Source organism: Cetorhinus maximus, chromosome 12, assembly GCF_964194155.1.
Source record: "Cetorhinus maximus chromosome 12, sCetMax3.hap1.1, whole genome shotgun sequence".
In the NCBI taxonomy this organism is placed as follows: Eukaryota; Metazoa; Chordata; class Chondrichthyes; order Lamniformes; family Cetorhinidae; genus Cetorhinus; species Cetorhinus maximus.
Genome location: NC_135890.1, coordinates 77,552,010 through 77,565,234, shown reverse-complemented (window position 1 = coordinate 77,565,234; position 13,225 = coordinate 77,552,010). Strand labels below are relative to the sequence as shown.

Sequence of the window (13,225 nt, the reverse complement as noted above, 5' to 3'; positions counted from 1 at the left end):
TATAACCCAGCCACCTATTTGCTTTGCTAATTGCTGCTTTGCACCAATTGAACATAAACAAAAAGTCCATGATTACCTCTTTTTGCACTTCTCTCTCTCTCATTAGTTCTATCTCACCGCGGAGGATACAGGTTTCCTCTTTTTAATTCCTATACGTAGTACCTTCATTTTTCCATCTTGGACCTGCATGTCCTATTCATCAGCCCGGCTGCAAACTTATTGAGTTCTATTTCTAAGATCCAGAGGACCCCATTAAAAGAAGGATGTAAAAGTAATGGAAAGGGGGAAAGATTAATTAGAACGTTCAGCAGCTCTGGCAGCATCTGCAGAGAGAGCAACAGAGTTAACATTTCAGTTCTGTCATTGGCCTGAAATGTTGGGCCCGATTTTAACTCATTTAAAACTCACCCACTTGCTCAGGATTAAAATTGGGCCCACTAACTCTGTTTCTCTCTCCATGGATGCTGCCCAATTTTCTGAGCATTTCCAATATTTTCTGGTGTTATTTCAGATTTCTAGCATTTGTAGTATTTTGCTATTGTTTTCCATTGGGATATTACCAGGGATACAGGGTTATATTTGTAAAGGAATACTTTATAAGTACAGTTACAAAACCTTAAAGGTACTACTTTTTCACCAGTTACACAGGGTCAGAGATGAATAAACACTAGGTACAGGGGGTGAGAGATTAACACTAGTTACAGAGGGTTACAGATAAATAAGCACTAGTACAGAGGGTGAGAGATTAATAAATGCTAGTTACAGGGTTGAGATTAATAATCACTACTTACAGAGAGTGAGAGATGAATAAACACTAGTTAGCAAGGCAGATATTAATAAACACTAGTTACAGAGGGTGAGAGAGTTTAAAAAACCATCAGTTACAGAGAAGGAGAGATAAATAAAGACTGGTTTAAAGGGGTGAAAGATTAATAAGCGGTAGTTACAGGGGGTGAGAGATTAATAAACTCTAGTTACAGAGGGTGAGAGATTAATAAACTCTAGTTACAGGGGGTGAGAGATTAATAAACTCTAGTTACAGGGGGTGAGAGATTAATAAACTCTAGTTACAGAGGGTGAGAAATTTTTTAAAAACCGCTAGTTACAGAGGAGAGATAAATAAATACTAGTTACAAGGGGTGAAAAACACTAGTTACAGGGGGTGAGAGATTAATAAACATTAGTTACAGAGGAAAGATTAATTAACACGAATTAGAGAGAGAAAGATTAATAAACACGAGTTATAGAGGTTGGAGATCAATTAACACTAGTTACATGGGGAGGGAGATTAATAAACACTAGTTAGGGATGTTGAGAGATTAATAAACACCAGTTACAGAGGGAGAGATTGATAAACGCTAGTTACAGAGGATGAGAGATGAATAAATACTAGTTACAGAGGGTGGCAGGTTAATAAACACCAGTTACAGAGGGAGAGATTGATAAACGCTAGTTACAGAGGATGAGAGATGAATAAATACTAGTTACAGAGGGTGGCAGGTTAATAAACACCAGTTACAGAGGGAGAGATTGATAAACGCTAGTTACAGAGGATGAGAGATGAATAAATACTAGTTACAGAGGGTGGCAGGTTAATAAACACCAGTTACAGAGGGAGAGATTGATAAACGCAGAGGGAGAGATGGATAGTTACAGAGTATGAGAGGTGAATAAACACTAGTTACAGAGGGTGAGAGATTAATAAACACTAGTTACAGTGAATGAGAGAGGAAAAAGTCCCACTGTTACAGACAATGAAGAAATCCAGTTAATACCCCTCATGGTAAATAGTTCCCGATCTGCAGTTACCAGTAGCTGACGGATGGGCAGTGGTCAGTGTTGACTGGGTGCTAATGGGGTCTGTGACTCCAGGGTGGGTGTCCCGGTAAAATTAGGTCAGTGCTGACTTGCTCTGAGCTTGTCGGACAGCCCAGTCCTCAGTGTGAGTCGGAGCACAGCACCGAGAGCTCCTGGGATCTTCCAAACTCCCCTCATGTCTCAGACAGTCAGCAAGGCGGATCTGAAAGAATCGTTAGAAGAGGGTCCAGAGACCGGTCCTGACAATGAAGCACAACAGGAGGAGATGCCTCGGAAATATATCTTTCTCACCATATTCTCTTGTTTCTGTCCATCTTATCCCATCAACATTGTGGCGTTCGTCTTTTCAATGATGGTGAGTTTGCGGGGGGTGGGGGGATTAAGGTGAGGAGGGAAACTGCAAAAAGCGACGGCTCCTGATGTTATTGACTAGAGATCCCGAGCCTGGGACTCTTCTCATGGCCCGTCAACTCCAAACAAATAGTTTAATTTCCTGGGCGTGTTCTGTAAAGCAGAGTTTAAAAGTTCTCACTTTTTGAAAAGAAAACGTGTTGAATGACGACAAACTGGAAATTGCTGCCGCATGTGCGGGTGAGTCTCACGCAGACAGGCAGCTCCTGGACTCTGTTCAACCTGGAGTCGGCCACAGATCACTGGGCTGTACTGTAAACAGATTCCTGTGCTGACTCCTCAGGCATCTGAGGAGGTTCCTCTGCTCTTGCTCTTCGTTTGTTTCCTGTTCATCACCACCCATCACTCGGCAGTTTCTGCTCGCCTGGTTGTGGGGGAGACTCATTCTTAAACTGTATCACTAACGTGATCCACTTTCACTTATTCATTCTCGGGATGTAAGTGTCGCTGGCAAACCACTCCCTCCCCCCCCCACCCCTTTATTGCCAGTTTCCAGTGGCGACCTCAGAAGGCCCTTAAAAGTTGACTGTATTAGCCTGGGACTGGAATCACATATAGAGAAAGACTTACATTTATAGCGTACCTTTACCTCAGGAGTTCCCAAAACGTGCAATAGTCAGTGAAGTACTTCGAAGTGTGGTTACTGTTGTAATGCAGCAATGTGATGTTAATGTGGGGTGAGATTGACTGCCCTGGACATCAAGATCCTATTTGACCCAAGTGTGAGTAAAATTTGACATCTTTGGGAATCGGTGGCAGGGTGAGGGAGGGTATTCTCCACTGCTTGGAGTCATGTCTAGCATAAAGGAAGATGGCTGTGCTTGTTGGAGGCCAATCATCTCAGCTCCAGGACATCACCACGGGAGTTCCTCAGGATAGTGTCCTCAGCCCAGCCATCTTCACCTGCTTCAATAATGATCTTCCTTCCGTCATAAGGTCAGAAATGCAGATGTTCACAGATAATTACACAATATTCAGTATCATTCACAACTCCTCAGATACTGAAACATCCATGCCCATATGCAGCAAGACCTGGACAACATTCAGGCTTCAGGTTGGTAAATGGTAAATAACATTCACACCACATAAGTGCCAGGTTATGACCTTCTCCAACAAGAGAGAATCTCCCCTTGACATTCAATGACATTACCATTGCTGAATCCTCTACTATAAACATCCTGGGGGGTGGAGGTGGGAGTGGGGGTGGGGGGGGTGGGGAGCGCGGGGTGATGGTAACCATTGACTAGAAACTAAGTTGGACCAGCCATATAAATAATGTGGCTACAAAAGCAGGTCAGACACTGGGAATTCTGTAGTAATTCATCTGACTCCCCAAAATCTGCCCACATCTATGAGGCACAAGTCAGGAGTGTGATGGAATACCTCTACACTTGCCTGGATGCGTGCAACTCCAACAACTCTCACAAAACTCAACACCATCTAGGACAAAACAGCTCACTTGATTGGCACCTTATCCACCACCTTAAACATTCACTCCCTCCACCAATGATGCACAGTGGCGGCAGTGTGTACCATCTGCAAGATGCACTGCAGCAAATCACCAAGTCTCTTTTGACAGCACCTTCCAAACCCGTGACCTCTACCACCTAGAAGGACAAGGCCAGCAAGCATAAGGAAACATCCCCACCTGCAAGTTCCCCTCCAAGTCACACACCATCCTAACTTAGAAATATTTTGTTGTTCCTTCACTGTCGCTGGGTCAAAATCCTGGAACTCCCTAACAGCACTTTGGGTGTACCTACACCACATGAACTGCAGTGGTTCAAGAAGGCAGCTCACCACCACCTTCTCAAGGGCAATTAGGGGTGGGTAATAAATGCTGGTCTTGCCAATCATCACATTGACATCACATTCCCACATCCCATGAACAAATAGAAAAAAACACAACAGCCACATTGTGCACAGCAGGGTTCCAAAAACAAAACAACATAAACGACCAGATAATTGGTGATGTTGATGAAAGGATAGATGTTGGCTAGGACTCCAAAACAGCTCCCCTAATCTTCTTCAAAAAGTGCTATGTGATCTTTCACATCCACCTGAGATGCCAGACAGATAAGCTGACATGCCATTTGACCAACAATACTCTCAGCACTACACTCAATATCAGCATAAATTATGTGCTTAAATCTCTGGAGTGGACTTGAACCCACAACCTTCTAACACAGAGGAAAGAGTGCTACTGCAGAGCTAAAGCAGACACACAATATTTGTTTTTGAAAAATATACTTTATTCATAAAATATCTGAAAGAACATTACAAAACATTTCTAAATGTCCATCACAAAGAATGCAATCAGATTCAACTTTTACACATGGATCATGAGGTGCTTCAATCCAATCAATGAATATTACAGTCATTTCAATATGATCATTACAGACAGTCAGACAGTGCAATGGTATTGGAGTTATCGACATACATCATGTTGCACTCTGCGGTGCTTCAATACAATTATGATACTTTTAGTATTCACTACATACATTTATTGTGAGTCGTAAAGCTGACACACAATATAGGCCACACCAGGTAAGGATGGCAGGTGCCCCTTTCTGAATGGCATTAGTAAGCCAGTTGGGATTTTACGACAGTCTGACAGTTTTGTGGTCACTCTTACCGCTACCAGCACTTTAAAAAAAATTCCATATTTTTTAAAGACTGAATTCAAATTCTGAAATTGCCAAGATCGGATATGAATTAACATCAAATATTCGGTGCTCAAACTGGCTGTTGTGTTTTTTTTCCCATTTCTTCACGGGAAATGGCGGTAGAGGCAGAAACTCCAAACTCTTTTAAAAAGTACCTGGACCTGCACCTTAAGTGCTGTAAGCTGCAGGGCTATAGGCCGGGTGCAGGAAGGTGGGATTAGAAAGGGCACCTGGGTGTCCTCGGGCTGGCATGGACAAGGTGGGCCGAATGGCCTCCTTCTGTGCTGTAACTTTTCTATGGCTCTATATGGGAATGTGATGTCCATGTCATCCATCTCGTTATAATCAGCCTCAGTGCTCCACACTTTGTTTCTTCTGATTTAAGGATTTGTTTATTAGTTATTATCTTGCCCAAGGAATTTTTAGTACATTTTTGGAGCATAATTTGAACAGCTTCATTCCTACTTCAATGTTCAGTTTTCATCTGGGTACAACTCTGATGCGCAGCCATGATATTTAGATATTCTCCTTCTTACCATCAACTGGATTTTAGTCATAGAGTCATAAAGTTTTACAGCATGGAAAGAGACCCTTCGGCCCATTGTGTCCGCCCCAGTCATCAAGCCCCTACCTACTCTAATCCCATTTTCTAGCACTTGGCCCATAGCTCTGTATGCTATGGCATTTCAAGTGTTCATCTAAATACTTCTTAAATGTTAAATATTTCTTAAATCTCCTGCCTCTTACCTTAAATCTATACCCTCTGGCTATTAACCCCTCGACTTATGGGAACAGTTTCTTTCTATCTACCCTATCTATGCCCCTCATAATTTTGTACACCTCAATCAGCTCCCCCCACAGCCTTCTCTGATAAGGAAAACACCTTCAGCCTATCTAGTCTTTCTTCATAGCTGAAACGCTCCAGCCCAGGCAACATCCTGGTGAATCTCCTCTGCACCCTCTCTAGTGCAAATCACATCCTTCCTATAGTGTGGTGACCAGAACTGCAGACAGTACTCCAGATGTAGCATAACTAACATTTTATACAGCTCCATCATAACCTCCTTGCTCTTGTATTCAATGCCTTGACTAATAAAGGCAAGTATTCCATTGCCTTCTTAACCACCTTATCTACCTGTCCTGCTGCCTTCAAGGATCTATGGACATGCACACCAAGGTCCCTCTGATCCTCTTTACTTCCTAGGGTCCTGCCATTCATTGTGTACTCCCTTGCCTTGTTAGTCCTCCCAAAATGCATCACCTCACACTTCTCAGGATTAAATTCCATTTGCCACTGTTCTGCCTATCCGACTAGCCCATCTATATTGTCCTGTAGTCTAAGGCTTTCCTCCTCACTATTTACCACACCACCAATTTTTGTGTAATCTGTGAACTTACTGATCATACCTCCTACATTCATGTCTAGTTCATTAATGTACACTACAAACAGCAAGGGACCCAATACCGAACCCTGCGGTACACCACTGGACACAGGCTTCCAGTCACAAAAACAACCTGCGATCATGACCCTCTGCCTCCTGCCACTAAGCCAATTTGGATCCAATTTGTCAAATTTCCCTGGATCCCATGGGCGCTTACTTTCTTGACCAGTCTGCCATGCGAGACCTTGTCAAAAGACTTACTGAAGTCCAAGTAGGCTACATCAACTGCACCACCCTTATCTACACAGCTAGTCACCTCCTTGAAAAGATTTATTGGAGGTTAATAAACCTCCATGACTGTGTGTATCTGAGGTCTCTATTTGTCTATTCTGGAGCCTATGTAACTCAGTGCTGCCCACCCATGACTTTATCTGTTTGACTCAGTATTATTGACCTAATTGCCAGACTGTGTACTTAGTCAGCGCTAGGTACCTGTGCATCTACCTGACTCAATGTTATCCATGTCTCTGTCTACCTGACTCAGTGCTCTCCACCTGTCTCTATCTGACTCAGAACTATCTGCCTGTATCTGACTCATGCTGTCCATCCTGCGACTTTGTTTAATCCAGTACTATCTGCCTGTGTCTGCCTGTATAAGTATAGGTATCCAGCTATGTCTGCCTGTCTGGGTCATAGGTATCTGCCTGTGTCCCTCTCTGCCTGACTTAGTGTTGTATTTGTAGGTGTTCCCAGCTCAGCATCCAATGTTATTGACTGCGTACACTCTAGGTGACACAGCTGATGCTGAAGCCTTCAAACATTTCTGAACTTAAATTTTCTTTTTAGTATCCACTCATTTTTATTACTATAAGATCATTAAACTCAAGTTTACAATGCAAATTAGGAAATGCTCATTTTTCATTAACATTTGGATCCATTCCATTTCTGGGTCCATGCACTTTCTCACAAGAAGTGTGAGCTCCTTTGAGAGTTCCAACAGTGTACACTGTTGAGAGAAAGTTAACAACACAACTCCCTGGATTGTAATGAATGACAGAGCTTGTGCACACTAGACACAAGTGGGAATGCAACATGATGGTTGTCCAGAGGCCTGGACTAATGCTTCAGAGACATGAGTTCAAATCCCATCATGGAAACAGGAGGAATTTAAATTGAATTAAATAAATAAATCTGGAATGGAAGCACTAGCCTCAATAATGATGATTGTTAAACTATCAGATTGTCATAAAAACCCATTTGGTTCACTAATGTCCTTTAGGGAAAGAAATCTGCTGTCCTTACCTGGTCTGGCCTATATGTGACTCCAGACCCACAGCAATGTGATTGTCCTTTGCAATGTCCTAGTTTGTATCAGTCTGATACAGAAAGACCAAAAAGGCTAAAACTGGACGGACCACCTGGCATCAACCTAGGTACCAGATACGCCAAAGGCACACCCTGTGCAGTTGTTCCTGCAAAGTTCTCCTCACTAACATCTGGAGACTTGTGCCAAAATAGGGAGGGCTGTCCCACGCAACAGCCTGACATAGTCTTCCTCACCAAATCATAGCTTACAGCCAATGTCCCAAACTTCTCCATCACCAACCTAGTGTATGCCCTTTCCCACTGGCAGGATAGGGCCATCAGAAGTGATAGCACAGTGATGTACAGTGGGCCGGTAGTGACCCTGAGAATTCTCAACATTGACCTGGGGCCCCATGAACTCTCATGGCATCAGATCAAATATGGGCAAGGAAACTTCCTGCTGATTATCACCTACTGCCCTCCCTCAGCTGATGGATTAGTACTACTCCATGTCAAACGTCACTTGGAAGAAGCACTGAAGGTAGCAAAGGCATATAGAATGTATTCTGGGTGGCAAACATCAATGTCCATCACCAAGACTGGCTAGGTAGCGCCAGTACAGACCAGGTTGGCCGAGTCATGAAGGACACATCTGCCAGACTGGGCCTGTGGCAGGTGGTGAGAGAAAACAAGAGGGAAAAACCTACCTGATCTCGTCGTCACCAACCTAACAGCCTAGCATATCCCTCAAACTAACATTACCATCAAGCCAAGGGATCAATACGTAAGCAAAATACTGCAGGTGCTGGAAATCTGAAATAAAAACAGAAAATTTCTGGAAATACACAGCACATCAGGTGGCATCTGTGGAGAGAGAAACTGGGTTAAAATGTCAAATTGATGAACTTCCATCAGAACAGTTCAGTTCCATTTGCAACTCCTTTGATGCAGTGAGACCTGGACAACATCTAGGCTAAAGCTGGCAAGTAGTAAGTGACATTAAAGGTCATCAACCTGAAATGCTAACTCTACGATTCTCTCCATGGATGCTGCCAGACCTACTTGCTGTTCTTAAGCCAGGGGACCAACCCTTGTCAAATGAAAGTGCAGGAGAGAATGGCAGCAGCAACACCAGGCATACCTAAAAGTGAGGTGCCAACCAACTGAAGCTACAACACAGGACTACATGTATGTTAAACAATTGAAGCAGCTTGCTATAGACAGAGCTAAGCAATCTCACAGCCAAATGATCAGATCAAAGCTCTGCAGTCCTGCCACATATAGTCATGAATAATGTTGAACAATTAAGCAATTAATTGGAGGAAAAAGCTCCACAGACATTTCCAGCTTTATTGATCCTAGCACTTCATTGCATAAGACAAGGTTGAAACTTCTGCAACCATCTTCAGCCAGAAGTGATTGATCCATCTTGGCCTCCTTCTCAGGTCACCAGCATCACAGATGCCAATCTTCAATCAATTCGATTCACTCCACGTGATATCAAGAAATGCCTAAAGTCACCGGATACTGCTAAGACTATGGGCCCTGACAACATGCCAACTGTAGAGCTGAAGACCTAGCTGCACCCCTAGCCAAGCTGTTCAAGTACAACTATAAAACTGGCATCTACCCAACAATGTGGAAAATTGCCCAGTTTGCCCATAAAAAGTAGGACAAATCCAATCTGGCAAATTAACACCACATCAGTCTACTCTTGATCATTAGAAAAATAATGGAAGTTATCATTGACAGTGCTATCAAGTGATACTTACTCAGTAATAACCTTCTCACTGATGCTCAGTTTGGATTCTGCCAGGACTACATGGCTTCAGACCTCATTACAGCCTTAGTCCAAACGTGGACAGAAGAGTTGAATTCCAGAGATGAGGTGAGAGTGATTGCTCTTGAAATAATGCAGCATTTGACTGAGAGTGGCATCAAGGAGCCCCAGTAAAATTGGGAACATGGGGGAAAAGTCTCTGCTGGTTGGGAGTCATAACTAGCACAAAGGAAAATGGTTGTGGGTGTTGGAAGACAATCATCACTGCTCGAAGGCATTGCTGCAGGAGTTATCATTCCAACAATATTCCATTGCTTGATCAATCATCTCTCCATCATAAGGTCTGATGATTGCACAAGGTTCAGTTCTATTCACAACTTCTCCAATGCAGCAAGACCTGGACAATATTCAGTCTTGGGCTGATAAGTGGCAAGTAATATTCACGCCACACAAGTCCCAGGCAGTAACCATCTCCAACAAGAGAGAACCTAACCAACTCTCCTTGACATTCAATGGCATTACCATCACAGAATCACCACCATTAACATCCTGGGGGGTTACCATTGACCAGAAACTTAGCTGGACCAATCACATAAATATAGTGGCTATAAGAACAGGTCAGAGGCTGGGAATTGGCCGTGAGTAACTCCCCTCCTGTCTCTCCAATATCTGTCTACCATCTACAAAGCACAATTCAGGGATGTGATGAAATACTACCCATTGGCCTGGATGAGTGCAGCTCCAACAACACTCAAGAAGCTCGACACCATCCAGAACAAAACAGTTTGTTTGATTGACACTCTATCCACCACCTTAAACATTCAATCTCTCCACCACTGGAGGACAGTGGCAGCAGTGTGTACCATCTACAAGTTGCACTGCAGCAACTCACCAAGGCTCCTTAGACACTGGCTTCCAAATCTGCGACCTTTACCACCTAGAAATAAAGGGCGGCAGACACTTGGGAACACCACCACCTGCAAGTTCACCACCAAGTCACACACCATCCTGACTTGGAACTATATTGCTGTTTTTTAACTGCCACTGGATCAAAAACCTGGAATTCCCTTCCTAACAGCACTGTGTGTGTTCCTACGCCACATAGACTGCAGTGGTTAAAGAAGGTGGCTCACCACCACCTTTTCAAGGACAAAAACAGATGAACAATAAATACCAGAAATGCCCCCATCCCATGAACGAATACAAAAACACCTGTTTCAGTGGTGCCAGAGCACACCAAACCATTTAAAGGGATAAGAAAAGGGAGTCTCTGGGGATTTTGCACCATCAGGACCTTCATGACCCGAATAAGAGAGGATTCGTAGATGTGCGCCTTGTCGATGTTGACTGCGCCTGGAGACATCAGATGGAATACGGCTGCTGGTGAATGTGGATCAAGGGCCGAATTAATTGAATGGGAAGTGAGGTCGTACATAACGGAGACTGAGTTGGAAAGACTGTGAAATTGCTCATAGCCCCACGTTTATGCAAGAAGTAATGCAAGTGCCTCTAACCGTGTGAGGCATCACTTTGTTGTTTCCACTGTTTAAAGTGAAATTTACCTTTTTATTTGAATTATCCTTCAAACAACAAACAGGGGGCTCATCCGGGATGTCGAAATGCTGAGATGGGAAAATGGGTACACTGGAATTTTCCAGAATTCAAACAAACGAGATTTCACCTTTATTTTAGCTGTATTCATTGGCAATCAACCTTTAATGCCCAGATATTTCTAGAGAGAGGGGATTTATCTGTTGGTGCCTTGGATCAATTAACGAAGGTTAATTTGAAGGCTGTAGCAGAGGAATTAAGGGTCGACTTGAAATTGGGAGCTAGGAAAGCAGAGGTTGTTGAAGTAGTGACTCAGCAGTTGAAGCTTAAGGAGGAAGAGGATGCCTCTGCTAATGTTCAGGTCGAATTAGCAAAAATTGAATTAGAAACTTGAAAGAGAAAGAAAAATTAAAGATTAAAGAAAAATTATTAATTAAAAAAAATTAAAAAATTTTAAAGTTGAATTAGAAGCAGAGGTAAAGAAGAAAAGGAAAGAGAGAAATGAAAAGAGAAAGAGAAGAAAGAACAATGCGAAAGCTTGAATTCAAGTTAGAAAGAGAGAAGTGAGAAAGAGAGGAAAGGGGTAAGGAAAGAGACAGAGAATTGAAAAGAAACAAGTTTAAAGCCTGTGCGTTGGAGGAGAATGGTGAGGATGGCCCAGAGCCAGCACCTCAAATTTGTGATTTTGCAAAGAATGTTCGCTTGGTACCTAAGTGTAGTGAGGAAGGACTAGGAATGTACTTTGTGTCATTTGAGAAAGTTGCTACAAAACTGAAATGGCCAAAAGAAGATTGTATCATGCTCCTACAGAGTGTTTTTGTGAGAAAAGCTTTAAAGGTGTACTCATCTCTTTCAGAAGAGCAATCAGATGACTATGACAGAGTAAAGAATGCTCAATACCCCTTTGAGTTATTACCAGAAGCCTACAAACAGAAATTTAGAAATTTGTAAAGAAAACAAAGTGCTTAATTACTACCCCACCACCATCCCCACACTCCCCACCCACCCTGCCCACCACCAACCCACCCCCACGCCCACCCCCAATCTGTGTTACCCGCAATTCCCAGCCGTTACATATTCTCTCCTCCATGAAAATATCACGGCCAATAAGTTACAAAAATTCTAGGCTTTGTATAACATAAGAAGCTGTGTTATGTCTGATGTGATGGGAAAAATAGTAGAGTGGTTTATCCATGTTTATTCAGGCATGAAGAGATGCAAAATCAGAGACTACATGCTATGATCAGTAGAGCATTGGCATACATCTTGCCCTGTGCCATATACAGCGAACCAACCTATCCCACCCCTCCATTTTGAGCCAAGATGCAAGAAGTGTTTGAGTTTAATACTTTGCTAATTGTAACAATGAGCAGGATTGGTTGCTCTGAAAACCGCTGAATTGCCAAGGTATGTGCACATGCTTTAGAAATGTTTAATCCATTTACAGGTCAGAGCATGATGCCTGAGGGACTGCCCTGTGGAGGCCATAATGAGGTTTGCACCATGATATGCTGTTATAATCCTTATCGCATATCATAATTACTTTTCCTTATGGTTTTGGAGGGATATAGTTCTCATAAAAAATAGATCTGGCAACCTGATTTAATTTGAGAAGAAGGGGTCATATTGACTGTGATCATGTAAAATGGGTAGTCAATGGAAATAATAATCAGGAGAGATGTAAATGCTCATTTGCCCTCACTATTTTTCCCTGTCACAATATAATGGATTTATACAGTGCCTTTAACATTATAAAACGTTTCAAGGTGCTTCATAGGAGCATTGTCAGGTAGAATTTGACATAGACCGACATAATAAGATATCAGGACATAGCTCGCTCAAAGAAGTAGGTTTTAAGGAGCATCTTAATGTGCAAGAGAGGTTGAGAGCCAGAGAGATTCAGGGAGGAAATTCCAGAGCTTGCAGCCTAGGCAGCTGAAGGCACTGTTGCCAATAGTGGTCAATGATAATGGGGGATAAGCAGTAAACCAGAATTGGAGCAGTACAGAGGGCTGTAGAGCTGTGGAGGAGGTTACAGATATGGGGAGGGGCAAGGCCATGGAGGGATTTGAGCACAAGGATGAGAATATTTAAATCAGTGTGTCGCTGGTCTGGCCCATGTAGGTTAGCGGGCACTGAGCGATCAATGAGCAGAACTTGGTGTGAGTTAAGAGAGCAGCAGCACTGTTTCAGATGAGCTCAAGTTTATGGTGGGTGGAAGATGGATGGCCAGCCAGCAGAGTGTTGGAATAGTCAAAACTGCAGGTAACAAAGGCATAGGTGGGTTTTAGCAGCAGGTGAGTTGATGCAGG

At 43.0% G+C, this 13,225-nt stretch overlaps 1 protein-coding gene across 2 annotated transcripts in view; it reads left to right on the top strand.

The window, feature by feature from the left end:
- Positions 1-1,605: 1,605 nt before the first annotated feature.
- Positions 1,606-13,225, top strand: part of LOC144687607 (transmembrane protein 233-like) — a 46,122-nt gene continuing 34,502 nt past the window's right edge. For both annotated transcript variants that reach the window (XM_078553945.1, XM_078553944.1), the window contains exon 1: positions 1,606-2,173. In XM_078553945.1, coding sequence (XP_078410071.1) covers positions 1,994-2,173 — 180 coding nt within the window. In that variant the 5' untranslated portion in view covers positions 1,606-1,993. The remainder of the gene's footprint in view (positions 2,174-13,225) is intronic.